The sequence below is a fragment of the Paralichthys olivaceus genome, chromosome 9, assembly GCF_024713975.1.
Source record: "Paralichthys olivaceus isolate ysfri-2021 chromosome 9, ASM2471397v2, whole genome shotgun sequence".
NCBI lineage: Eukaryota > Metazoa > Chordata > Actinopteri > Pleuronectiformes > Paralichthyidae > Paralichthys > Paralichthys olivaceus.
This window is the reverse complement of record NC_091101.1, coordinates 23,827,122-23,855,072: the sequence shown is the minus strand read 5'-3', so window position 1 is coordinate 23,855,072 and position 27,951 is coordinate 23,827,122. Positions and strand designations below refer to the sequence as shown.

At 40.5% G+C, this 27,951-nt stretch overlaps 3 protein-coding genes across 6 annotated transcripts; 1 reads left to right on the top strand and 2 right to left on the bottom strand.

Moving 5' to 3' along the window:
- Positions 1 to 1,221: 1,221 nt before the first annotated feature.
- On the bottom strand, positions 1,222 to 11,919 carry LOC109640011 (hyaluronan-mediated motility receptor-like). 2 transcript variants are annotated; one of them, XM_020103783.2, is made up of 8 exons: positions 11,701 to 11,919; positions 10,135 to 10,292; positions 8,305 to 8,561; positions 7,980 to 8,067; positions 6,618 to 6,730; positions 5,463 to 5,615; positions 5,121 to 5,211; positions 1,222 to 1,404 (listed from the first exon to the last, which is right to left on the bottom strand). In XM_020103783.2, exons 1-8 carry the CDS (start codon positions 11,795 to 11,797, stop codon positions 1,366 to 1,368), a joined length of 996 nt encoding a protein of 331 aa, XP_019959342.2. In that variant the 5' UTR covers positions 11,798 to 11,919; the 3' UTR covers positions 1,222 to 1,365. The 2 variants fall into 2 exon arrangements, with proteins under 2 accessions (XP_019959342.2, XP_019959343.2); XM_020103784.2 differs by having other exon boundaries at positions 5,121 to 5,208; positions 11,701 to 11,916.
- A 489-nt stretch (positions 11,920 to 12,408) lies between these two features.
- leprotl1 (leptin receptor overlapping transcript like 1) lies at positions 12,409 to 18,662 on the bottom strand. 3 transcript variants are annotated; one of them, XM_069532063.1, is made up of 5 exons: positions 18,503 to 18,658; positions 17,792 to 17,867; positions 16,567 to 16,753; positions 16,220 to 16,332; positions 12,409 to 12,493 (listed from the first exon to the last, which is right to left on the bottom strand). In XM_069532063.1, the coding sequence occupies exons 1-5, from the start codon at positions 18,516 to 18,518 to the stop codon at positions 12,424 to 12,426; spliced, it is 462 nt and encodes a 153-aa protein (XP_069388164.1). In that variant the 5' UTR covers positions 18,519 to 18,658; the 3' UTR covers positions 12,409 to 12,423. The 3 variants fall into 3 exon arrangements, with proteins under 3 accessions (XP_069388164.1, XP_019959347.1, XP_019959346.1); XM_020103788.2 differs by lacking the exon at positions 12,409 to 12,493 and adding an exon at positions 12,946 to 13,098 and having other exon boundaries at positions 18,503 to 18,662; XM_020103787.2 differs by lacking the exon at positions 12,409 to 12,493 and having other exon boundaries at positions 16,216 to 16,332.
- A 684-nt stretch (positions 18,663 to 19,346) lies between these two features.
- srp72 (signal recognition particle 72) lies at positions 19,347 to 27,423 on the top strand. Its single transcript, XM_020103781.2, has 19 exons — positions 19,347 to 19,497; positions 20,398 to 20,518; positions 20,957 to 21,077; positions 21,234 to 21,377; positions 21,568 to 21,679; positions 21,771 to 21,802; positions 22,336 to 22,460; positions 22,538 to 22,595; positions 22,753 to 22,884; positions 22,970 to 23,098; positions 23,453 to 23,525; positions 23,691 to 23,755; positions 23,907 to 24,002; positions 24,154 to 24,257; positions 24,432 to 24,509; positions 24,824 to 24,961; positions 25,108 to 25,145; positions 25,315 to 25,474; positions 26,048 to 27,423. The coding sequence occupies exons 1-19, from the start codon at positions 19,398 to 19,400 to the stop codon at positions 26,226 to 26,228; spliced, it is 2,007 nt and encodes a 668-aa protein (XP_019959340.1). The 5' UTR covers positions 19,347 to 19,397; the 3' UTR covers positions 26,229 to 27,423.
- The last annotated feature ends 528 nt before the right edge of the window (positions 27,424 to 27,951 follow it).

The window sequence follows — 27,951 nt, the reverse complement described above, 5'->3', positions numbered from 1 at the left end:
GCCAAAAGTGAAGGAATTTAATACAAGTGTGTTGATAGTGAACTTTCTTCTTCTCCTCAGGGGATCTGATATCGTTCTGGATAGATAACCCACAAACTGATATAAAACATATTTGTAACTATGAAATAACTTTTTGTACTCTAACATCGAGTGCTGCCAAACTGGCTTCTACCAGGAACTGGATTACGAGTTCTGAATATGTTTGGTAATGTAAGATTTCTGTTTTCTGATTTAATTCATTTGTAAAAGTTCATAAAAACATGTTTTCACTTTGTCAAAAATCTAAATTTTTAAATTAACCTCTGACGATAATATAAAAGTGATGATTATTTCATTTCCCTGAGGAAAATGTGTCTATTTATCATATTGCATTACATAAGTTAAATTACCTTGACTTGATCAAATCCCTTATGGACGTTTATATCCAAAATAGAGCTGAAGTTTTCGAGAAATATTTTTGTAGTGGAGCCACGGTATCAAGATCCTGCTGTTACACACTCTCGACCAACCAGACTTATAAGAAAAATGTATACTTACATCATACAACACAGAACTACCAGCAAGGACACAAACCTTTGGCCCATGTCCCATTCACTAACATGGAGCAAATACTGCAGCCAACCACCAGGGGGTGATCAAGCTTCACTTGTGAGGAGCAGTCATGTCGTCCATATTTATTTGAAACATCCAAAGATGCACAAAGACGTACATAAGAGACAGAATGCTTCCTGGTCCAAACATTAGCATCATCCGTAAATCGCTGTTTCCTTTACAACACGTGTTTATCACATGTTTCACACATGATGAAGAGTGTGACTCGTCATCATTAGCTTTAATCACCTCACAGTGTCTTGGCCGAGGAAACGCCCGTGGGTAAAAGTGAAAAGTTGTGACGCTCAGAGTCTCAATAAGCGGAACAGATCAACGAGTGGAGCTTCATGTTGGTCAAAACAACACGTCTGTTCCCTCTGTGCAGCAGCTGCTGGTTCCCCCTGCGAGGACTCGCTGGCAAAACAACAAAACGAAAACACAAAGGAACATTCTCAGGTGCTTTCGCTCTTGTTAGCGCTGGTGATTACGAGGTCTGAATAAAGCACAATTACTGGAAAATGTGACCAGACAACACACGTGATGTGCATGTGTGACAGCAGAGCGAAGGACGGTGTTTAAATCTGACGTGTATCACGACGACAGGTGAAGAATTGCGGACGACAAAGTGAATGCATGGTTACTGTCTGTTTTTTATTCTTACACAATGATGGGAAGTATTCTACATCGCAAACCACACAAGCAAACGTCCAGTCGTCGTCTCCTGGTCTGCAGACGTTGGGAATAGAAAACACAGAAGAGTCCGGGCTCAAGTCCTCACGGAGGTTTCTGGTGTCTGTTGATCGGACTCCCTGCCTGAGGACAGAAAAATAAACAGTCAGCGAAGATGAGCAAAGACAATAAATATAAGTTACGCCTTCAGGATAAGAAATTCCCCAGTAAGATTTTTATGCATTTTAATAGCAAGATAATAAGATAGAGCATAGACTGTATATAAAGATGGGTGACACGTCTGTACTCCCAGATAGAGGTGTCGTCATTTGAAGTCGTAATAATCATGATGTGGAGCCGCGGTATTTAGTTTCTAGCGATACGCTTGCTCAACCGATCAAGGGTCATTCTATATATACATATATATATATAAATTACACCAGGCCAATATGGTCATGTTCAAGTTAAAAATATTCAAACTTTCCAACCAGATTCAGATTTGATCTGCAAATCACCAAATGTTTCCAGTATCATCGGTTCCATGTGGTTTTATTTCTATCATCTCAGAACAAATCTTATATCTACACGCTGTGAGTTTGCCGTTCGTATAAATCATGTCAGAGCCACTAATGTGTTTTATCATGGCTGTTTCCTTCATGTCTCCGGCAGTCCCTGCTCCTCCAGCTGAATTTCCTCCCTCTCTCAGCTCTAAAAAAAAAAGAAAAGTCTCTGAATCATCTGCACTCAATCAGAATAATTATCCCAAGAACTGCAGCGCAGAGCCTGTGAGAGGTGAGGGGAACGAAGCACAGAGGCTATTGGCAGTCACCTCCCTCCAGTCATTATTAGTATTAGTCATCTCTCTGCTGCTTTGGAAGAGTTCGCGGACGGTTTGGGAGGAAGCCACGAGCAGCCGACAGACAGACAGACAGAGAAAAGGCCTGATGTGACTCCGGTGCAGAAAGTATCAGAGATCCCTGAAGTCTCTGGGAAGCACAACAGCTCCACTGGGGACTGGCAGTCGCTCGCACACAACTTTTTGCCCTGTGTTCCGTCTGTCAGGCTTCCTCTTATCCACCGATTTTTAAAAAACACTGAGCCTGTCACTCTGAGGATGCGGGAGCTTTTACACCTTTTGGGTGCTTCCTTGTAAAAAAAAAAAAAGAAAATCCTGCAGGAGTTTGAAGCTTTTGAGACCCTGTCAGGATTTCTGAATGCTTCCTGTAGGAGGTTTTTGTGCAGCGTTGTGGGGTTCCTGTTTGATTGCAAAGTGGCTTTGCAATCAAAAGTTTCTCAGAGCCCTCTAACTCTTTAAAGCAGATGGACAGAAAAAAAATAAAACACTGATTAGACTCATGAAGTATCAGTTGTATAAATGTTCTGGCAGCACTATAAGTCCACAGGGGGCTGGCAGTCATCCTCTGATGATTATCTCTGTGTTTTGAATTTTGAGTTTCACCCCTGAGAGTTGCACTTGTCTCTGGTCCAAAAGTTTAACGGACTGAACCGGATTAGACGAACTCTAAAAAACAGAAGTAGGTTTCACATAAATCTCTGCTGGGGTTCCACAGGGAACATGTTTGGGGTTCCCTCGTATTTGTCTTTAAAGTGCCTGTTTATTTAAGATGAGGGGTTCTTCTCATGTGTCTGCTCGCTGGATTACAGCTCCCTGGCTGAAAAAGACATTTTGACCCTCCTGGATCTTCATGACAAAGATCAGGTTGTATATGGAAATAAAACTTCATGTACCCAGAAAATAAATGATGTTTATTCAATCATCATGTTTAGTTATTTAACGCTTTAACAAAAAAATAACTTGATTTTCTGATTACGTAAGGAGCAGGTTGAATAAAACCACTAAAGTGTAAAAGTTCCTATGTTTGTTTCTTATGTCCCCGTGAACCTAAAAGTTGCTTCCTGCAGCAAGAACAGATGTTTTCTTCTGCCTTTACTTTCAGTCTCTCCTCTGAACCTTTTGGTCAAAGTCCGTCATCGTTCATTCACTTGATCTGTTTCCAGAAACTGTTTTTGGTGATCCTGCAAAAGTTTTCAGACACTTTTACACATTCTGTGTTTGGTCCAGATCTAAATAACAGACTGTGTGAAAGTTTCCTCACGTTCCAGACCAACCCACCAGAATTTAGTCTGACCAAAAGGGGTGGTCTGGATTCAACTGAACCATCGTTTCAAACTAAATCTTAAGATTTTTTACTACACTAAGTGTTTTTTTTAATCTGATGTATGTGTATATGTATGTTTGTGTATATAAATATATACATATATAAAATTCAGTTGTATTTTAGTTCATCTTCCTTGTTTTTATTGTTTTATTATAGTTGTTGTGACTATTTACTTTTATATGTTCAGCACTCTGTGTTGCATTTTACACATGAGTTGAACCAGTTCGTTCATTTTCTCCATTCAAACGTCAGACGCACGCCGTCTACAAACCAAATAACTGGATGAATTGAAACATTGATAATGGAACAAGCCACGTGTCAGGGAATCACTGGAGTCATTAGGAAACATCCTCTGGGGACCATAAACATCTGCTTAATGTTTTATGACTAAAATCCACCAAATAATGAGCATAATGGTTTAATCCTGAGCCCCCTGGTGGCCGTTTTATGATGCTGCGTGATCCTCCATCATTCATGCTCCTCCAGATTGCGTGCACTGCTGCCGAACACTTGCACGTCCTTGTGAGACTACGCAGCAGACAGACAAAATAAAAAACACTAATGAGACATCAGTGCTCACGAAGCTTCAGAGTTTTGACAACTCAGGCACCAAAAGCAGCCGCAGTGCACTGGCAGCTGTGCCACCAAGAATATTAGATTTCTGATATTTTTCCCCCCCGAGAGCTGCAGTGTACACCGAGCCGATCTGAAGACCGCGTTCAACTAAAGGTCCAACCTGCGTTTATGATCAGCAGCAATTTGTGTAACGTTCCCACACCTCCTGCAAGACGTCTTATCATGGGTCTCTACCCCCCCCCCCATGGTGCCTGGCTGCAGTATAGGTGATAAATCCTCTACAGGCTCTTTCCACTGGTCAGAAAACCCACGAGCTCCCACCAACATCTGGCTTTTACTGCGATGGGATTGGACACAATCAGCGTTCACTCCTGAGTCGAATGACTCTGCAGTAAACACAGGTTTTTAGCGGCAGTGATGGAGACGTGACACCTGGGTGAACGCACTCATTGCTTCTTTACTTTCACAGTCTACAGTCTCACGCTGCACTTGGTCTTTGCCACGTTATGACGCACATTGAACTTCGAGGCTTCGGTGCGAAAAAAGCCACGAACGTCTGTGTCCGTTTTTGTTTTTTGATAATCATTTAATTTCTCCAGCAATTTTGAAGATTTGCTTCTTTCTCTTTGTTGTAAATTGTCGTAAATTGAATTTATTGGTTTCAGCTCCTTGAGTTGTTGGGAATTTCTCTACATTTTATAGACAAAACAAGAAAATAACAGGCAGATTATTGAATAATGGAAATAACCACAGTTCTACTTCACATGTGAGAGATCTGAAGAAATCAGAATTTGTTATGGCTCCATATTTGTTTGCCAAAGAGTTTTTAAGTAACCGTACAGGCACCTCAGATCCTCTTTCCTTCAAAGAGCCTGCAGCTGAAAGAAAACACCCACTTAGACACACTCATCAAAGATGTACTGACGGCAACGAATATTAACTCTCTCTGACGAATCACTAATATTTCACCCCTGAGGTTTGCACGTGTTTCCTGCACAAAGATTTCACAAGACTGAACGGGTGCAGGAGATTTTAAATAACCTTTATGCTGCAGAGAGGAAACGTGACCATTCAGACACCTGTTGAGTAGAGAAATTTCAATACCTGGTTAAAGAGCTCCTCATACAACGTGTTTGATTTCTCCACCTGAGACTCCAGGTCAGTCACCTCGTCTGCATCCCACGATGTTGCACTGCTTCGTAGGAAAAGGGTCGTTAGTGCCACACGACAAGTTGTCCCCTGGAAAATGTACACAGGATTGTGTCCGGACATTTTCCTGAGTTTGTCTTACACATATGAAGACGGGAGGAGGAGCACGAGACTCGTTCACAACAACAGAAAAATGGGTAGAGCAGCTTTCGACAACTTTTCACTTTCACGTCACGCGGAAAAGTTCACGAAAATGTCCCTGGACATTCGAGGACTTCTCTAAAAGTTGTTTCTTACCCCTCGCGAGTCTCAGTGTCCTGTAGGGGGCAGCGCAGGCTCTGTGTGGGACTGACACCGTGTGACCTCGAGGTCAGTTTCTCAATTTTCTTCTGCAGCGTGTTGACCTGCTGCAGCAGAGCGTCTCTCTCCTCCATCAGAGACTGTTTTACCCTGCACGCACACGAACACACACACACACACACACACACACACACACACACATGAACACACACACACACATCTCTTATTGCACCTTCAAAGCTCAAACTCCCTGAGCGATTAGAAGACGATAAAACCTGATTTAAAGAGCGATGGATTTACTTCCCCATAACTTCTGATCATGCTGCATGTTGACCTCAGATGTTCTTAATGCACAATGTATAACAGCAGTTTTCAGACTGTAAACAGTGAGGGATGAAATACGGCTGATTGAACTACAAAGGAAGCGAGAAAATAAAATCCGATCACATTGAATCTGAGAAAGGTCTTTTATTAGCTGCGGCCCTAAAAGAAATATTTACTGCACCGACTGTGCAAAGGGGAATACTGATATTTACTGGTGAGATTTAAAATAGGTGGATTTAGCAAAACTTCTTCTGCTTACGTGATCATAAAACTCGTGGCACATAAAAAAAAAAAAAAAAACTGGAGTCCCCAGTATCCAACGTGTACAGAATTAAAAATAGTAAAATGTTCATTTCAGCTGAAAACTCTTGTTTTTGTTCTATTATTGTAGATTTTGTGGATGATGAATGTGGAAACACAGCCCAGCTCAGAGCAAATAAAAGATTAAAATAAAATGTTTATCAAATCAAATGGAAGACATGTTATTCCATTTTTCATTCAGAAGCATCACACTTATCTCGTGTTTTTCCACTTTCACCCTCGAGGCTTCTTTTCTTGAAAGATAAATGTTAACTTTGTGTTGCGGAGGATAAATGATCTCTATGATCTCACTCTAAGATGTAAAAAAACTATGAAGTTATAATCAAATCAGATTTAAATTCATCAAATCATTTGACAATTCATCACTTAATGTTTCATTCACCACTTTTCTCCTGATATCAAAGTTTACTAACCCGATGTCAAACATTTCATTATTTAATTTCAATTCCATTTCACGATTTGCTTTTTGTTGTATCTTTACTCTGACGTCAGGGAGAAAGTACAAACCTCTTGACACAACACATCCAGAATCGCTGCTGCTGACACAGCCACTCGAACTGCTCCGCTGTCTCCTGCAGTTTCCTCAGACTTCTCTCGTTCTCCTGCTGCAGCTCTCGGACCTTTAAACAATCAGTTCAGCGTCACTTTATTTCATCTCAAACCAGGACGTTGACAACAGCAAAGAGCAGGAGGTGAAATGCTCTGTACACGTCAGAAATTCAAAAAAAACCTCCAACCCTCTGCTCTCGTCTGGAAAGATGAGCAAACGCAGAGGAGTCTGACTCAATCTCCGACTCCCAGGACTTTCACGGTCTCCATCCACCACAAATAAATGTTCTCATTAAGTTTTGTTCTCTGTCAGTCGGCCGGTTTTTTGTTCTCTTGGACTCTCACTGAAAAGATAATTGTGGAGCTGGATTGTTCTGCTGTCTGATGGGCCGGTTGAAGCGGAGGCCAGTGAGGGAGTGAGGCCTCTGAAGCCAAGTGTGAATTAGAAGGAGAAGAGAAAGTCCTGACAGGTACGGAGGAATGTTTCACTGATGCCCGGAGCCAACACACACTCACACAAACCCAACGCCAGCAGGATCTGAATTAGTGAGCTCTCTGGGGTGGTTGTAGGTTTTTTTTAAAAATTTGGCTCCAGTGTGTAAATCTGAACCTTGAGGTTTTGTGTTTCATGAACGTAATTATTCAAAGTCCAGCGGTGGCTGTTATTCACTGTTTCTCACTGGCCCTCGGCCACGTTGACCAGAATGAGCCTGAGACAGCGTGGACAGTGTTAATCCATTACTGGAGCCGAGAGGAGCAGCTGCATCATCTCAGGAGGAGCTGACGAGGAGAAAAACTCCTCTTCCTCCTAAAACCATTAAAACTGCTCGACTGTTCACTGAGAGGAGGAGAAAAGTCTGATCCTGACACCTGCTGGACAAAGATCACATCACATCTAACTTTGTCTCATTTTATTTAAACTTTTTATTCCTGTTTGTTGTACATGGTTGTTTTTTGTGATTTATGAAGAGTGACTGCTGTGATGTGCAATTTAAATACATTATTTTTATTATTATTTCATTTATTATCTATTCTAATCATTTGTTCAGTCACATCCACCCCCGTCTCTGTTTCTTTTGCTCTTCCTTTCTTTCTTTCTTTCTATTTCAGCAAATATCTGTTCTTTTACTTGTTCAATTTTAAAAGGTATTGCTTTACGTCTTCACATTGTTTTTTCAAATATATTTAGAGGCTATAAGTATATTTAAAAGCAGAACCTTTAGATAACGTTTTTCTGTCTATTGGTGCTCTAAGGTTTCTATAACGTTTAAACATCAATGAGCATCAATCAAACTGAAGAGATACTCTGGGTTCACTCGCCTGCTTCTGATGAGCTCTGTCCAGATCCTTCAGCTCGTCTCTCAGAGTCGTGTTGACGTCTCGTTGCTCCTCCAGCTCCAGCGTCTTACTGCTCAGGACAGAAACACAAAGATCGAACACGTGGACGGAGTCAGACCGAGGTTTAGAAGCTGCTTAACACAAAACACATTCAAGTTAATAGTTGATACACAGCTTTATTTAGAATGTGTTCTTCTGTTACACTGTCTGCAGAGGAAACTCCATCCATACGACCACTTACAATACATGTTAGAATCTGTCATTGCATCTGTGTGACTCAAGCGAGCAAGGTTTTCTGTAGTCCTACCTGTGCAGCTCCGCCTGGAGGCCCTCAGTCTGTGCGGCCCTGTTCCGGGCCTCTCCGTGCAGCTCCGCCCGGAGACCCTCCGCCACCGCGGCCTTGTGCTGTGCCTCGGTGTTGAGCTCCTCCACCAGGCCCTCCAGCTTCACCTCGGAGCTCTGCAGACACAGCAGCTCCGAGCCGACCTGCCGCAGCACCTCCGCGTCCCGGGAGCTCTCCTCCACCAGCAGGCCCACACGCTGCTGCAGCAAGTGCACCAGGTCCTGCACGACAGAGACACGGTGATACCACACAGATCCTCATCTACACACATGCACATTTACGAACATACACTCTACTACTACTTCTTTCTGCAGCATATTCTTATTTTGATTCTGTTTTCATGAAGACTTCATGCTCGCACTTGTTTCCATGAGCTGCTCTATAGCTATGCATTCCTTCTCATTGTCTTTTACCTGAATTCACTATTGATGTCAAACAAAACTCTACATGTAGGTCAAAGGGTTTATGGCAAGACCCAACCTGAAACTAAATCCAATCTCTGGGGGAAAGTGAGTGAGTCACACTCTCACAAATCTCTGAGAAATACCACAGCAGTTTCTAGAAGAGCTGAAAATACTCGTTAAGCCCCATAATCAAGGGGTTCCCAATCTGGAAAGAAAAAAAAACAACATTTTTCAGCAGCTGTCTCTCACGTTTTTCTCGTTTTTGTCTCGTCCTGTGAAATATTCTGAAATCTAAAGAGCATTTAAATGAAACAGCCTGAGAAACCAGAACAAGTTGCTCTTTAGTTAAACTGCTCGCACCTAAACAACTTGTGTCGAGCAGCCAAATACCCAGAAAAAGTGTTGGTTGACCGCCGCCAAAGACCTCGGCATTTACCGAATGTTAACACTGGCATTTACAGCTCGCCCCAGTTCCAGTGTAATTACTGTAATTGTGGCATCGGTGGCCCATTGGCCATGTACATTTAAATTATGGGACCGTAATGAGGTTAAACACCACAAGGTTAAATGACACAACTAAAAATAATGACTCTGTATTGCTCTGGGCTTCAGGTGAGTGTTTCCTAACAAGAGTCTAATTGCTGCACGGACGTTAGAGGTTGAATTACAGTTTAATGTTGTTGTTGGGAAACATTTTGATATCGATTAAAGTAAAATAAACTGACGGACATCTGAACCCAATTTATACAAACCAGCCTGTTTCACTTTAGCTTTAAATTGTGGAACATTTAGTTCAATTATTTTAAGAGCCTGACCAATTTATCGGTTGGTTGATCAATACAAATCTATGAAAGCTTTTATTTCACAGAATAAAACAAAGAAGAAATACATTTTATTTAGGTTCATATCTTTAAGAATTCTATTTAAGTTCTTAATTCAAGTTTCGTTGTATGTGTGTTGTCTTTTTATTTGTAGTTATTTATCAGGTTTAGGGTTAAAAACGCTTTGTGGTCGATGGGAATTGTTTTTTACTGTTTAATTATAATTGTGTTTTTCAGGCACGTGTGTATAAATCATGATTTCCATCTGGTTGGATAATTTCTTTCAGGACAATCTCAGATTTCTATATATTGAGGCTCAAAACTTACCTGGGAAATGTGTGAAAGGATGAAGTTGGTCCTAAAGCTGAAAATGTAAATGCCTCTATTTAAAATTTATAATTTATAATCAGTAAATAAATGTGGAATAACTGTCAAAAATGAAATATTGTAAGAAATCCTTTTGAGTAGAAGAGTTGTACTCATGTATTTAATTTAATTTGTGTTTTTCCATTGAGTCTGTGATGTTTTAGGTTTCTGTCCACAGAGCGGCTCCTCGTCCGGCGGCTCACCTGCTGCTGGTGGATTCTGCCGCTGAGCTGGTCGTGCTTCATCCTCAGCTCCACGTTCAGCTGCTCCTGGTGGAGGAGTCGAGTCGTCACAGCCTCCAGGTCGTTCTGCAGCCTCCTCTCCCTCTCTCTGGACACCAGGAACTCCCGGTCGAGGACTGCTGCAGCCGCAAAACACCCAACCAGAGTCAGGAGGAGCACCAGCTACAGAAGATCTGCTTCACACTTGGATACGTGAGTTACAGCTACAAAATATATGAAGCTTTAGTTTGGTCAGTTTCATTTTTGATTTTGTTTATTGTGTGTTTAATTTTTTTAAATGATTCCAAAACACTACTAATAAAATATGACTATTGAGGTTGTGCAGACAGACGATGATGGATTTCACCGTCATGATTCCTATGATGGTTGAAGACGCTCTGGATTGATTTAAACAATATTATCATATATGTGTTATTAACACAACATCAGTAATTCATGTTTTACAAATTACAGTACATAGTGGTTTGGATGGTTTTACAGATCTGAATGTTCAGCTCTGGATATCACAGGTACGAACACTGGCTCTGGTTAAATCTTAAGTTTTGTATTACTAGACACTTTCTGGTCTTAACTCTTGAGGCCTCGAGAAAATATCATCCAACAGTCAGAGATGGGAAGTTATTCTTTAATTAAACTGACCCCCGACCTGTCGTTTCCCTGATTATTTACCGTGGTGATGTGATAAAAGGTTATTGTCGCTGCGTTGTAGTTTTCATGGGATCATTCTGTTTTAGTTTCACAGTTTAGTTTTAAACTGTTTTACTGTCTGTAAATCACATTTCACTTTCAAGTGACCTTTACTTCACAGTCATCTTGGTACTTCTGGTATTTTCTAAAAGCTTGAACTGTGTTTAACAAAACCTGTTTTTTTATAAACCTGTCTCTTGATATAATCATCAGTCATTATCAAAGTGTAACTGAGTTTTGTGCTTTTCCCAATTAATCTTTAAACTGAGTTAATATTTGATGAAATTAAAATAATGCAGGTTAAATAACAACAGTCCTGAAATAAACCCTGCTCGTGCTCAGACTGGTTAAAGTCGATTCTGTCTGTGGATGTTGCATAAGAGCTGTTTCTGTTATTTACAAAGTCGCTGAAACACAAATAGAAACCAACAACCTCCTATAATGATGTTATAACTTTATCTGAAGGAGGCTTCAGTGCAGAAAGCTGTTGTATCAGACTGCACTGTTTTCAGCTGGGTGTTCCTAATAAACTGACAACTGAGTGAAAAAAAACCCACAGTGGCAGTTAAACCATGAATATATGAAAACACTGCGAAACATGCTCTCCTCTAAAATTTTACTTTTACTGTCATTTAGTGTCAAATGTTGTTTCACACATTTGCACACATGCAACATGCAAACAACATGCAAACATAGAAACTATGACAGTGGGTGTTTCATGTGCTAACTGGTGGTGAAGGTGCTGTGTGCAAAGGTGATGATCGGCATGATAAGTAATAAAACTAAACAAATTAATAACGGAACATAGAGCAGATAGTTGAAAAGCAGCACATGACCGACCTTTGTCATGAGCCAGGCGTGTGCACTTGGCCGTCAGATACTGGATCTGACCGAAGTCTTCGTCCCGCTGAGTTCTGAAAAACCTCCTCATGCTCATGTGTCTCTGAGACGCTCTCCTCTCTCTAAAACCTCTAACACCTTCCCATGATCCTCGGGGCAGGGCGGGAGTGTCCCCCAGGTTCAGATGAGACTGCAATTTTTAACTCCCTCTTCGCATGAAGACTGGAGGGCAAGTTTAAGCATTAATCAAAGCTGCTGTTGTCAAAACACAGAGGTGAGCTGCTGCTGCTGCTGCTGCTGGTGTGTGTGTGTGTGTTTGTGTGTGTTTTGTTACCAACTGTCTCTGCTGCTTGAATAAGAAGGAAAATCATGACTCATGCACTAATTGTCGGCTTCTTTTACATTATATTTTACATTCTTCTTTTACACGTTTCTGTTAAAATTGTCCCCCGAGGCGGTGAATGCTGCAGGAGGGAGCTGCTGCAAGTCAGACATGTTGTATCTGGCAGGCTGGTGGGTTCACTGCTGCCACCTCAGGTCTGTTCTGTCTTATTCTGTACGTTCTCTAGAGGAATATATCACTGACGTGTGTGTGTTTTGATCCAGGTCCTGATCTGAAACCTTTTGAAAATTTCTCCACATCAGTAAAACATTTAAAAATCAGTTATTGTTGGAACTTGATGTTTATTGACCACTGGTGTTTCTCTTGTCATTTCTGGTGACTCAGTCACATTCTGTGATTCTGTGGATTGAACTCTTCATGCAGCTGCTCATGAACCTGCCATAACGTTTCCTGTCAGCAGAGGGAGGCAAATAAACTGTATTACTCTGTTACACTATACAGTTTCTGGGAAACACTTTATATCAGGGAACACACAAAGTGAACATATCCAAGCACTTGATTGTAATTCACGCACAACAACTTCCTTACTTTCCATCAATAAGCAGTAATTAGGAGGTTATTAAGGGAAAACTGTTAATTAATGGAGTAGTTGCAGAATAAGGTCATTAAGACTAAAGCACTAATAAGTGTAATGACTAATAAAAAGCCAATATGCTTCTAATATCCAGGCTAATAAGCAACTAGTTAATGGTTGTGTTCCCTAATATAAAGTGTTACCAGTTTTTGTTCTATTTATCAGATGATAAATTATATATATATTTTTTTTTACATTTAGGATTTTTATTTGATTGGTGACCGGTGGAGCAGCAGAGCGAATGTATTTGTAGTCACTCAGAGGAGAGCATGTTCAAAAATGGCGTTTATTTAAAAAAAAAGAAAAAAAAAAAGAAAGAAGGAAAACCACCCTGTTGACTTCTGCTTCATTAACATAAGAGTTGTAGATAGAAAATGGCAACGCATCCGTTCAAATAAATAAATACAGCATCCTCCCAAATCTGTGAGAAAAAGAAAAAAATGTGTCTTCAGAACAGAAAGTCAGAGAGAAACTGCGTCCCACCAGGGAGATGATTCAGAACACGGAACAGAAAGTCAGAGAACATTTGACAAATTTAAATTCATACAGATGTTCACACCTCAGGAAACAATATGGAGTCCCCCGCTCACAGACAGGCTCCCCGACCACCAGAGGGTAAATCTACTGTTTAGAGCTTTTTCTTTTAGATTCAAAAGTGGTGTCACATAAATAAAAAATAAAAAAAAACATGCACAAATCATGTCAGTAGTTTTCAACATTTAAATACTGTTTGTTTTCAACAGAAACCAAAAAGCCGCCATTTCAATACAATCAATGCCTTCGCTGAGGTTATGATCTCTGGAAGAATCAGGTGCCACACAGGAAATATTACAACAGAGCGTGGACGGTTAACGTTGGTTCATCGTGCTGAGAAACAGTCGTCAGGTCAAAGTTGGAGTCGTGGGTTCCCTCTGCAGATTTCTCTCCTTGACAATAGTTTTTATTTTGTGTTTTTTCACGTACTGAAAAGTTAAAGTTTAACAAAGGAAATGTTCTTTGTGTTCTTTTTGATAAAATATGACCACGGCAGAATGTCAAAACTGGTAAAAGTTCACTTTAAAGGAACTTTGAAGGATTCTCATGTTTGTGCCGCTCGAGCTGGGAGGTTATCATCAATACTTTTTTTGGTCAGTGGTAATGAAACTTACTTTTTAGTTTCATTTCCTTGACTTCTTGGCTCCACTAAGTTAAATTCACTTATCAACTGCAACATGAAAAACAGTTTCCTGTCTTAACGTTTTGGCTCGTTGGTATTTGTACTTCAGTAACTTCCAAATAAACAATGGTTTACTGTAAAACCATACATTTCTGGCAGAGTTTTTAACTTTACGCTCCTTGTTTAATCACCTCCTGGCTCCCACATGCGCTGACTTCTACTTCTCAGCATCAAAGTGAATGAACATCCTGTATTTTACCTTATTTTCAACTAAACCCTAAAAGCAAGTTTTGTAAAATGAATGAGTGTTTGTAAAAATCATGAAAAGAGGGTTTAAAATTTGAAATTTTACAGTAACTGTGGGACAGACTTAGTGAAAACTGTGAGCGTCTTCAACACAATACAAAACTTCCATTGGAAATCTGCTGTGTATGGAAACCCAACTACAAAAATATAATATAGAGCTGCAACGATTTATCACTTTGATAAGCAACTGTTTTGGTGATCAGTTCATCCTTTGACATTTTTTCTAGCAACACTGTCGTTAAAAATTGATTTCTCCAATTTCTAAAATGTGAGAATTTGCTGCTTTTCTTTGTCTAAAATGAAAAACAATTAAATATTTTAGGGGTTGAACAAAACAAGAACCTTGATGACGTCCCCTTGTGCTCCATGGTTTTTTTTTTTGTAGATGTTTTATGGACCAATTTATAAATCAACTGATCGAAGATATAACCTGCGAATGAATCAGTTGCAGCCCAAAGTGACAAAAACTTCTTGAAAAGGACAAAATAAAATCTAAACATTTGTTTAAAAGATCTTCCAGAGAACACATTTTCAAACAACATCCAGAGAAATAAAAATCTCACTTGTTCGACACCCGACTCAACAGTGCTTCGACGAGGCAGCAGATGCATTAATCCGCGTTTAGCCGACGCTAATTCAGTTAAACATAATGACAGGAGAGCTGCATCAAACTGATCCCAGAACAGATTTAACAAAACGACATACACATTTCCTTCACACAGGAAGAGGAAATAAAACAAAAAACTTGAAAATTAAAAGAAATAATGAGACATAACTTGTGTTTTTGATCCGGGTCATGCTGGTGTGAGGAAAAGTGACGGCATGAACTCAGAATCTGAACCTAATGTGTTAAATTAATGAACATAGAGCGTCTGGATTCTTTTACTTTGAAGGAGTCCAAACACGGGAGTCACATTTAAAAGCTTAAGGGCTGTTAGCAGCTGACCGTCTTTATAAGTAGCCCAGGTCTTATACTGTTGCTTGCCTGATGACCTCCAGCTTATCCCGCACTAGCTGGCAGCCACCGCAGGCTTTCCGTGCTCTCTTGACCTGACACCGCGACGCTAACGCAGTCGTTTGAGGAAGCTATCAGATGCGAAACAACACGAATGAATAAGCAGCCTGCATCCTGTTGGCACCTGGGAAATCACAGAGTCAGTTTAATTTGATCTCTGCAGGGGCCGTCAGGCCGTTTGAATATAATCCTCTTCTCTGAGATGAGAGGAAACAAACACCTCTGAGGGCCGCCGCCTTATTTCATGTGACGAGAAAGCGATCACATTTTTGGGGGGACAGCAGATTTAAGTGACATTTTAAAAGGTCTGAAGGTTGTGTATGGTTGGTGGCAGTGAAGCCCAGTTCTCACAACACACATCTTTCCTCTAGATTTGTTCGCCAAGTTTCACAGCTTAGTGATTTTAGCAGAACATAAACAACAAGCTGAGAATCTATCAGCTGCATTTGTGCCCTTTAGTGTGACGAAAATAAATAAACTCACGTCAAAAGAAAACAGCCGGTAGAGTTTCCAAAGTCTCCATTTAAGCAGCACTAAAACTCTGTAGTAGCGAGGACACCAGCTGTAGTAGTATGGATGTAGTCTCACTCTCAACATAGTGGGGAAAAAAAGAAGCTTATTCACAGCATTTTCAGTGAATTAACTAATTGGGACAAAATAGAAGCCACAGACACTGACCCTGTCCTTTTGGTGAGATTAAATTTTAGTGTCTGTTTTTGATTAGTTTCACAGATAACGCAAGAAGTTGTTTGGCGTTGCTCAAAAACGAAAACTGACGCACAGAAGTCAGAGAGCAAAATTCAAAACGTGGAATGATTAAAAAGTGAGAGTCAGTTTTCCGTCCCACCATAGTTTCAGTTCAACATGATGCAGGCAGTAAAAACAGAAAAGAAAAACAACGTATTGCACTGGTTTGGTGTGAGTCTATTGATGGGTGGTGGTCATCATATAAATAACAACAACAATAACCAAACAGTAATACCATAATAATAATTATAATAATAATGCTAATAAAAACAGTTCAGACTAAGGTCCCCCCCCCGTTCCCTCCCTCTGCTGCTTTACCACTGCTGCCAGCTGAAGTCGTCGTTGGAGCCGAAGACGAGGAAGAAGCCCAGGATTGTCCCGAAGATGACTATGTTACCCGTTAGCACAAGCGCACACGCCCCCCAGGCAATCTGTAAAAAACCAACACCAGAGGAAATCATTCATTAACATTATCCAGGTCAAAACCAACTGCAACAGTTAACAGGAGAAAAAGCAGCCGCCAGTGATTAATGGTAGAGAGGTTATGTTTCTGCCGTTGTTTGTTTGTTGTTCTCAAATTCTTCATGAGGTATATCTACTGTATATTTTGGTAAAAGAAAAAAAAAGGAAAGAGGGACCACAAAGCTACGACTCCAGTGACTTACAACTTCAGCTCTTGCGAAGACGATGGGCAGGCCGAAGGCTGAAATGACGATGCCCGTCGTGAGGAAGATGGCCAGCTCTTTGCAGGCGTTACTGGCCGAGTCTGTGTCGTCAATCACCCTCCGCGAGATGCAGTAAGGGATCGGAGAGAGGATGTAGAAGAAGAGGAGGAACAAAGGCCAGTATTTGCTGAAGATGGAAAAAAGAGGAAGAAATTAATTCCCACAAGGTATAAACTGACGGATGAAGGAAAAAAATAACACAATGCAGCAGATATGGTTCTTTTGGATGCAAATACACGAGATGAAATTATGGATAAAAGTTCATTTAAACAGTAAACCTTTTAAGAAAATTAGATTATCTTAAAAAAACATACTCTACTAAGATGCACATTTTTTAAAAACTGAATTAAAATAAGCTATCGATAATAAATAATGAAAAAGCAAGTACTCCATATGGACCAGCCTGTATTATTAACATGTTCAGATTGGCAGATAATACCAGTGAGGCTCTACTACTAATAATAAACACTTATTGCTTCCTCTCCTACAGTCTGCTGGTCTGAGGCCTCGTATCTTCATCATGACAAAGAGGAAAATGAGATGAGATAACCACCAGAGCCAGATCTTTCCCCCACGCTCGTCACCTCATGTCAGGGACAACAAAAACTTTGTCAGGGCTTCGCTGAAAAGACAAATCAGCTACATCCATCTCTGTTGGAGGTGTGTGGTGGGCTGCAAATACACACAACCTTAGAGAAGTGTCTGAATTTCACTGATCAATCAGATCCCAGGATTACAAACCAAGCAAAGCAGGCAACTGTCAAGAGGCTCCTGAAAGACTCAGCAGGAGTTTAAGGATTGATTTGTGGTAATTAACTGTTCATTTCTTCTCCATCAACATCTTGTTTTCCGTGAAGTTAAGATGCTGTGGGGCAGTGATTCTTAATAACTGAGCTGAGACCTGGAACATTCAGTGTTGTGGCTAAAAGATATAATCTGACAAAAGCAAATATCCATCATCCGTCTCTCCGCAATGAAAACCTCTCTTCCACTCCCGACAGCTTATTTGCATATAGTGTTTCTCTGCTGCTGCAACAACCGGCAGAAAAAAAGAAAAAAGCTTCTGTGTGTCACAGGATTTGATCAGTTTCACTATGACTTGTATGAATATCCCCCAGATTTCTCAATTTGTGTGTGTGTGTGTGTGTGTGATGCTGGTACTTACTCGTACACAGGGAGAGCACATCCAAGCATGAGAAACATGAGACCAATGGCCCCTCCGAAGGACAGACTGATGAGAGCTGCAGGACAGACAGAAGACAGTAACCATCAGGGACAAAGACACACACACACACACACACCATCTGTCTCTGCATGTGTGGCCCCCAGGACCCCCCAGACACCCCCCTCCCAGCAGCAGCAGCAGCAGCAGGGCCCCTGTGGTCGACCATGTGATGAATCAGCTGATTTCACGTGTTAACAGCAGCATTAGCAGAGGAAACCACGCTGATAACGCTCAGTGTTGGCAACACTGAGTTCTGCTGGTTAACAGCAATTTAATCCACTTGCATCGAGCATCAGCTTCTCAGTCAAGTTAAAGTGTTAGCATCGACTCCTCCACCGCTGCGCTGCTGCACTCTTGTTATTGTTATTCAGTTAAATACGGTTTCTTACGTCAAACGTGAAACAAGCAGCAGCTGGTGTGAGTGTGTGTTATTGTTCATAACGCAGCTAATCAGAAAAAAAGAAGCTAGTTCAGCTACGAGCTAATGCTATAACACTGGCCCTGCGGCTAGCTAAAACCGTTAGCTCGCTAAACGTGGGGAACGCACCCGCACGTCCGCGAGTTATTTTAACGCAGCTGCGCGAGCTGAGGCCGAATTCAGAGGCTCCTTCTCGGGTAAATAAATTTAAAAAAGAATGAAAAGCATCACACCTTTAATCCCGGCCATGACTGCTGGAGAAGAGCTGCAGACCCAGTGACAACACTTCCCCCTCCTGTCCGCCGACAACCGCGCTGCCTTCACCTGCTGACACCCGCGGCGGAATTATCAACACCGCTCACAGACACACGGCGTAACACACACAGAGAGGCGACAGCGGCTTTGTTTGACACGTGTGTGCACACAATACACAGGAAGACACGCAATTAACAACAGACCACGAGAAAAATAGACCTAAGTACTATGTGCAAATGGAGTTTAAATGTGTAAGACATAAACATCGTAATAATACTTTGCAGATATGGTGGAAATGAGACCAGAGGAAGATGCTCTAACAAATAACACACACACACACACACACATATATATATATATATATATATATATATATATATATATATATATATATATATATATAAGGTTTGTGAATGTACACTATATTCAGCCCTCTTAGATTTTTATTGTAGGACGTGCAAACCTGAAATTATTAGGAATAGTAGTAAAACTTTATCACACATGAGCATTGACTGCCAGTCAATCTAGTCTCCAAACCACATTCCAATTTCTTTGCACTTTCCATTTTCTTTTTATTATTATATTGTAATAATAATTAATAGTGTGTACATCGGAGCTGCGTTTTACGCTTTTTAATTTGGCTGTGAAGGCATCATAAATCTGCGACAATGGAAAATAAAAACTTTATATTTTTAATATGCAGACTTTTTTTAATTTAATTTAATTTTAATTAACATTGAAAACACGTCATCAACTATCGTCAAACTTCTATTTGCGTGTTTGAATTTATCTTTAAAATTTATTTTTTTATCTCCACTGAACCGGAAGTGAACCCGGTTTACTTCCGCTCCTCTCAGACCTCACTCGGCCAAGATGGCGAGCGGAGGAGCGACCGTGGCTTCGCTGTGGACCGAAGTGAACCGCTGCGGGCAGAACGGAGACTACGCCCGGGCCCTGAAGGCTCTGACTAAAAGTAAGGAGCCTTTTGTGTTAATGTCCCCGTCGATCAGCCCCGGCGCTGCGGGCAGACGGCGGGCGGACGGTGCTTTTCTCCGGGCAGCGGGCTGCACTGGGCCAGCTGTTAGCATGTGGCTAGGCTAGCATTAGCTCTCTTGCTAGATCTCTCAAACATCGACTTGTGGATGAAACTTCTTCCCCCGACTGGACACTACAGGGTCGTAGCTACATTATAAACTGATTCCCATGTGTTTTACGTGTTTAGAAGATTAAACACTCTGCCTCGTATCTCGGTCGTCCTTCTCTTACCACTGACGTGTCCCTAGCCTGGATGCTAATTTCTCATGGTTGGCAGCTGATCCGCTTTCAGTCAGCTGTTGTCAAGTCTGGAGGAACCTTTACTCTTTATCGTCCTGTTTTTAATGCACTTAAAGACACACTTTGTTTCCTTCTTTGCATTTGAAAGAAAGAATAGAAACGTGGAAAAGGGGAAATCTTGTCATTGTGCAAGTACAACGAATCAGAACCACATCAGACCAGGTCAATACCCAGAACACTTGTGAAATGAAGATGTTTATTAATAAGTGGACTTCATTAACTGTGAGGAATCATTCGGGTAAAACTGTCAGAGGTCAAAGAGGTTAGGGTTAACCCCCTTTTACCTTTTTAGATTCAATCACATAACTTCTTTTCTAAAGTTGATTTTATTTCCTTTTTCACTGAAAGACATGTTGCAGTTAAATCGCCCTTTTCTGTTTTCATAGATGCAATGAAGGTTTGATAAATCAGAAACACAAGTGGTGCAAGAACTGGAGAAGTGTTGTCTGTTTTCAGAATCTGTGTTTAGGTTATTGTTGTTCTTCCTTATTATCCATCACTGAGTGCTTTGTAATGTGTGTTTTCTCTTCTGTTGCAGTTCTGCATGAAAACAGGGAGGATGTGACGGCCCTTCACTGTAAAATCGTTTGCCTTACTCAGAATGGCAGCTTCAAAGAGGCTCTGAATGTCATGAACACCTATTCAAAAGTGCTCGGCAGGTAAGCAACAACAACCACCTGTTGACAGACAAACCATTTCTGTTATTTAAATAAGTGCTTAAAGTTACACACTTGTCTCTGTCTGCCTCTAGAATGTAATGTAGGAAACTTATTACAAAACTACATTGACTTTTACATTAATATAATCACATTGCATACCTAAAGTAAAACTGGAAAAAGGAAAACCTATATTTGAAGTGACTGAAGTGTTTTGAATGTCAGAAGCTTTATCATAAAGTCAGTACAAGATGTTTGGGAAAAAAGTTACTTAAACATTGAACCAAGCTATATGACAATGTTATCAAGACTTGAACGGTATCAGATAGATCTTATATGATGCTTTTGTTTCACCTTGAATTAATCCAAATGATGTGACATGTCTTGTGGTTGTCATTATTTCATCACTTAGATCATTTTTTATTTCCTCTTTTCCATCAGTGAGGTTGTGTTTGAGAAGGCGTACTGCGAGTATCGGCTGAACAGAGTGGAAAGTGCCCTGAAGACCATTGAAAATGCTCCAGAGCAAACTGACAAACTGAAGGAGCTTTACGGTCAAGTGGTGAGAATTTCTGACCAGTAGCATTGATATAATATTACTGGATGTGCTTGTGTGTGTGTGTGTGTGGAAATCACAATATATCTACACTTTCAGGTTTTTACTTCCCAACTTCAAATCTTTTGCTGACTGGATTTGTCTTTCCTCTTCATTTCCTAGTTGTACAGACTGGAGCGCTACAACGATTGCAAGTCCGTCTACACAGATCTGATCAGGAACTCCCAGGATGAGTACGAGGAGGAGAGAAAGACCAACCTGGCTGCTGTTCTGGCTGCAATGAGTCAGTGGGAGAAGGCCCCTCTGGTAAACACCACACTGATAATGCAAAGTTAAAATTTCAGGCTTTTTACTAACACCACCGAATAGTTTCTCTATATGTTTTAGTTTATTAACTGATGCTCTTACAACACTCAATCAACTTTTTTTGATTGCTTCACTTTATATATTTAACTTAACTGTGAATTAATGTAAGATGTGTTTTCCTCCACTGCAGGAAGATCTAGGTCTCCCAGAGTCAACGTATGAGCTGTGTTACAACACTGCCTGTGCTCTGATTGGCCAAGAACAGCTGACCGAGGCTTTTAATAAATTACAACAGGCAGAAGGTCAGTCGCAGCCGTTTGTACCTTTATTATCAAGTCATTTTGTGTCCTGTTAAGATTTCATATTCAATTATTGTTCTTTTTTTTTCTTCAGAGCTTTGCAGAGTCTCGCTGGCTGATGATTCTGTAAGTGGCATGAACTTTGTTTCATTGAAATATTGAAGAATCATTTATCAAGTCTAAACTATTTAACATCCCACATATATCACAGATAGAATGAGATATTTATATTGGGACTTATATTGATATTTTACGGTCATTGAGAAGTGTATGAATTATAAATCAAAATGTGCAAAAAGACTTATGTGTTGGATTTGATGAGATTTGGGAAAGTCACAGACATTTCTGAAAGGGATTAGTCCTGTTGTCAATAACACGGTTTGTCAGAAGAGTGAAATTAGTATCAGGAATAGTTTGGTCTGTGTGAAGGTTTAGATTTGGTAAATCAGTTTGTTGGAATGATCACAAGAGAGATGGATGTCAGACAAACTGACTTTACATCATATTACAAACTGTTTAAGGAGTTTAGTGCTGGTGTTTGTAGCAGATATGAAATAATGTCTCTGCATCATTTCCTTCCCCCGCGTATTGTCCAAAGCTCCAGGTGTTGGAATTCTCCCCAGAATAATCACTGTCATTCCTCGTTTTTTCCCTTGCAGGATGTAACTGAAGAGGACATTGAGTCGGAGTTGGCTGTCATTCACTCTCAGATGGCGTACATCATGCAGTTACAAGGTCGGACAGATGAGGCGCTGCAGCTCTACAACCAGGTCATCAAGCTCAAGTAAGTCCAGGATGTGTAACGTGCGGAATACAGATGAGAAGAGAGAACGTGTGAGTGATTGTTTGATTTATTTCCAGACCATCAGACGTTGGGCTGCTCGCTGTGACTGCCAACAATATCATCACAATAAACAAGGTGGGTGGACTGGGAGCTTGCCAATGTCTGTTTCATGAGATAATTAGCATTGAGACATGACATCAAACCTCATTACTTCATTCTTTACCAGGCTCATCAAACCTGATTCCAACTGGAGCAAAATACATTTTCATTAATGCTCTGTCTGCTCCCTCAGGACCAAAACGTGTTCGACTCAAAGAAAAAGGTGAAACTCACCAACACTGAAGGTGTTGAATACAAGTTGGCGAAGAAGCAGCTGCAGGCCATCGACTTCAACAAAGCTCTGCTGGCCATGTACACGAATCAGGTACTGTGATAGAAACAAAAAACCAGGTGTGACTCAAGGGGAGGACGTCGAGGTGACGACTGATGTTGCTGTTTGTTGTTAACAGGCCGACCAGTGCAGGAAACTGTCCTCCAATCTTCAGTCTCAGAACCCAGGTCACCCACGACCAGTCCTCATCCAGGTTGCTCAGCTGTGCCGGGAGAAGCAGCACAGCAAAGCCATCGAGCTGCTCCAGGTACGAACGAGCGTTTCATTCCCACAATTAAAATGTACATTAACATTGTTTTAACACTTTAAAACACCCGGTCAATTACTTTATGTGCTGTAATGACTTAAAATAATTAACTCCATTGAAGAATTTAAGTTCATTTTACTGTTGCGTCCACTGTCTGTGGCTCTACAAATGTTGAGTACTATTAAATATAAAACTTCATCAGCTCCCAGATTGTAGTTTTTCCGCTCTCTATGGTTTCATTCATCCATAAGAGCCGCAATCAAGTTTTTTTGTTTGTGTTTTTGATCATGTTGAAACTATTGTTCAGCAATTTGTATTTTCACAGAACTTAAACTGTCTCTCTGTGTTTTCCAGCAATTCTCTGATCAGCATCCAGAGAGTGCATCTGGCATCAAGCTGACAATGGCGCAACTATATTTAATACAAGGTACTGTGATCTTTGTATTTGGTTGAACTTAGTGGTTTATGCAGTTTTCTTTTAAAGTAAAACGTTTGATAGAAGAATATTCATTCAGTGTTTTGTGATTTATTTTGAGTTTTTTCTGAATTAGTGTCGTTACGCTTTGTTTAAATGATTTGTTTTGGTCCTCAGGTCATGTAACAAAAGCCTGTGATGTCCTGAGGTCCATTGAAGAGTTCAAGCACAAATCAGGGATGGTAAGTCTGATATGAAAAGTTTCAAAATACTGTTTCAGTGCAGCAGCAGAAAATGACATTGTGCATTTAAGTGGTCAGATAGTGTTGATTTCATACTTTTCATTGTGTAAAGTCATTTCTCATCACATTGACTTGAACTGTGCCTCCTCAGGTTTCAGCTCTAGTAACTATGTACTCCCATGAAGAAGACATCGACGGCGCTATTGACGTCTTCAAACAAGCTATTGAGCACTACCAGTCTGAGCAGGTATTGTATTGATGGTGATAAATTCAGTGGAGCTGAAATAGAGAAACATATTTTAAAAACGAAATAACAACTTTTAGAATAAAACTGTGTGTAAAGACTGAACATTGCACTGTGTAATGTTCATGCTCTTTTTCTTTCTTTCTTTTTTCAGCCCGGATCTGCTTTACACTTGGCTCTCGTACGAGAAGCCGCCAACTTCAAATTGAAGTACGGACGGAAGAAAGAAGCCATTAGTGACCTGGAGCAGTTGTGGAAGTGAGTGACACACATTCATGTGGGGAGTAGGAAATAAGGAAGCACATAATACATGAGGTGCATCTTAGAGGTTTTCTCTCAGCTGCTGATTTATTACGCTTGATATTACTTCATGGTTACAGCTTCATCTTTTACAGCAATGAAAATAACTATTTTTTATTCTTCTGTAAACAGGCAGAACACCAATGACATCCACACGTTGGCACAACTCATCTCAGCGTATTCCCTGGTGGATACGAACAAAGCCAAATCGTATCCTTCTCATCTGCTGAACATTTGCTGATTATTCTAGTAGTTGATCAACAGACAATAATGAACACATGTTTTTTTTCTTGATTAATAGTTTAAAAAGTTTCAAAATATATATATTTTAAATTCTTACATATGAGAATTTCTTGCTTCAGATAAAATAAGGGGTGTGAAGATGCTGTTAAGGGCTCTGGGACATTTTAGAGAAAGAATATTTGGTTCAACAAGTTGATGTCTAGCAGATGAATTGAAGATGAAAGTAGATGTATTGTAAAGACTCAGAAGAAAAAAAATGTTTCCTTAGCATTCCTCTGTAGCCTCAGCAAACATCTACCCTCCGCCGAAACCATGTCTTTCAACGTGGACGTGGACGAGTTGGAAAACTCACACGGAGCCACGTATGTCAGGAAAAAAGCTGCTAAAGTCCCAGGAGAAAATCTTCCCAAAGAACAAGGGTAAGGCCTCCACATCGGTTTATGATTGTCACATCTATTCAATTCTTTATGGAGAAGCTATCCTCTTCAGAGATGGAAGAACGGCCCAGTGTGGCTGTACATCCCTGTTGTTTTGTTTAACCTACATGTCTGCATTTCCTTCACAGCCAAGGTGAGATCAAGAAGAAGAGGAAGAAAAAGAAAGGTTGGTTGTCGCATTTCAAAAAAACTCCTTTTATTGAGAGCTGTGTTGATGTTCCACAAGATTCCTTTGAGACAACTGGTTTCTCTTAAAGATAATTTATGTGCGTAGTTATCGAAACCAGACACCAGCTGAGCCGAGCTTCAACAGTGTCTCTTGATCTTCATTTTAGGCAAATTACCCAAAAACTACGACCCTAAAGCAACGCCTGACCTGGAGAGGTGGCTGCCCATGAAGGAGCGCTCCTACTACAGAGGCAAGAAGAAGGGAAAGAAGAAGGAGCAGATTGGAAAAGGCACACAGGGAGCGACGGCCGGAGCTTCAGCCGAGCTGTGAGTAAACTCCAGAGTCGCATGCATGTGCACGTCACCTGCGAGAAGAGCTGTCTGGGTGCAATTTCCTGTAATTGAAACCTTATAATCAACTCTTCTAACGGAGGGAAAGCAGCAGAAATGGTCTTTTTTATTTCTCTGCCAATGAATCCTCAGCGGAGATCTCCAGCTGCTGTGCAGGAGGAGCGGCACATGTTGTCTTGGCCAAAATAAAAGATGATTCTCAGTCTGATGAAAAATCCATCTGTTAGAACTAATGTGAACTGTTTTAACACGAGATGTTAAAGTATCAGCTTTCAGTACGGCCGTCCTTTATGAGATTTAATCACACACAGGAATTGTTAAATTGTGTTTTTGCAGAAGACATAAATCACAACATCTCCATATGGATTCAGAGTTGATAAATCTGTTAAACGTTAAAGTAGAATTTCAATAAAACTTTTCAGGCTGATTAAATCTAACACATTATAAAGAGACATGTTTAGAATAAATCTTTCTTTTTCTATAGTAACACTGCAGTACGGTGTTTTGAGAATAATCTGTGACACAATTTGTTTTCTCTCTCTGTTCCAGGGATGCCAGTAAGACAGCCACCAGCCCCCCTACCTCCCCCCGACCAGGGTCTGCGTCCGGCTCATCTTCAGCCCCCGGCAGCAACGTGGTCCCGCCGCGGCAGCAGAAACCTGCGGCCTCGGGGGCCACTCGCAAGAAGGCACCACAGAAGAAGAAGAAGGGAGGGAAAGGAGGCTGGTAGACAGGTGGAAGCAACATGTGATGAAGAGAGAGCCACGGGATACATTGACGTTTGTGTGGCCGACAAATCACCAAGAGATCATAAACTCTCTTTTTTTTTATCGTTTCAATTTAGTTTTGTTGTTGCCGTTCATTTAAATGTCTCAAACCAAAACTTCCCCTTTGCGCCTGAACGTTTAAAGGACAGTTCCTCTAAAATTAACTTTCAGTTGCTCTTCAAAAGCTGAGGTTTCCTCCAGTGAGATTTTTTGATTCCTCTCAAGTTCATGACCTTTGAGGTGAGACGAGAATTATTAAATGAAAACTTTATTACAGTCACTGAAACTTCTTTTTAAATGTCCACTGTCATGAAAGAGGCTTTATGTTTGGAGACCTAATGCAAGTTTTGATTTGGTTGGTGGATCTGAATCCTACAATACCCATGAGCCTCAGCTTCACATCTCGATGGAGGAGCCATTCAGAGATGCGGAGAGCACCAACATTTCTAAATTAATCCAAAATGAGCCTGAATCTGAAGGTAAATCTGTTTTATTGCAGACAGAATGAAACGACCCAGTATTCCTGCTCGAGAAGAAACTTAAACATGTCGTTCCTCCAGATCCAAACCTCGCTGCTGCTTCTGTGCTGGTCAGCTTCCTCAAGTCGCTGCATCGAGTTTTCCTCTTTCTCTGGAAAAGTCTGAAATGAAGCCGGCTCCTCCGGCTGAGCTTGAATATTTTTATATCGAATCATGCACCTTTCTCCCCTTTAACATGTTTCACAGAGGCATCTTGCATAAGTGAGGATGTTGTATGCAATCAGGCAGATTGTTGAACGTGAACATTTTCATCCAATAATTAAAATAAAAATCTTCAAGGACCTTTTGGACTTTTTAGGAAACTAGCAGCTTTCACTCTGTAACTTGAAGTTCAGCTTCGGAAGAATTGTCTTTTAATATTTTGTGGTCAGACGTCACACTCTGCATCTTCACTTAAATTGTCCCTTTACTTTCAGTGAGCCGACCTGAGCATTGGATGAAATGTTAAAGAATATTTATTTTTGAATCCCTGTGTTGGTCGAAATTCAAGCCAGAGAGAATTTTAACTCTTGAGTTTAATTCTGTCACATGCATGTTTTAGGAAATGAGGAAAGAGACTTTTTTGGCCAAACAGGTTTCCAGTTTTGTTAAGTCTTAATAAAACTATTGACAACAGCAACACAAAGACCCCTGTGTTACTCGTGACAGTGTTTGTGTTTTCTCAAAGTTGATTTGGACGTTGGCAGGAGAGAAGATTTCAATGTTGATGTTTCCAACACTTCACAGACTCTTCATCGAGGATCTGTAGAGAGATGAACTAGTTTGATCAGGTTTGTATTTTTTGTGTTTTTCTGTGAATCTATCTTTTAGCATATCAATGTTTTTTTCAAACTAAGCTTTTGGATTCAGTCGTCAGAATAAAATTAAGGGATATTAAATGAGTAATAATTCAGAATTTGAATTTGGAGTAATTTCTGCAGTGTAGAAATAATGAACTGTACCTATAATCTACTTATTTAGAATAAAACAGGATAATATTAAGTTTATGACCTGCTCTTATCAGCTAGTGTTATTGTGTGCATCGCGTGGACATATTGAAGTCTTCATGACCTTTCTTAAACCAAATCTGCTTTAATTGGTTCATTAATTAATTTAATTTAGCATCTGCCCAAAAATATTGTGTAAACAAATGTAGAAATATATAAAA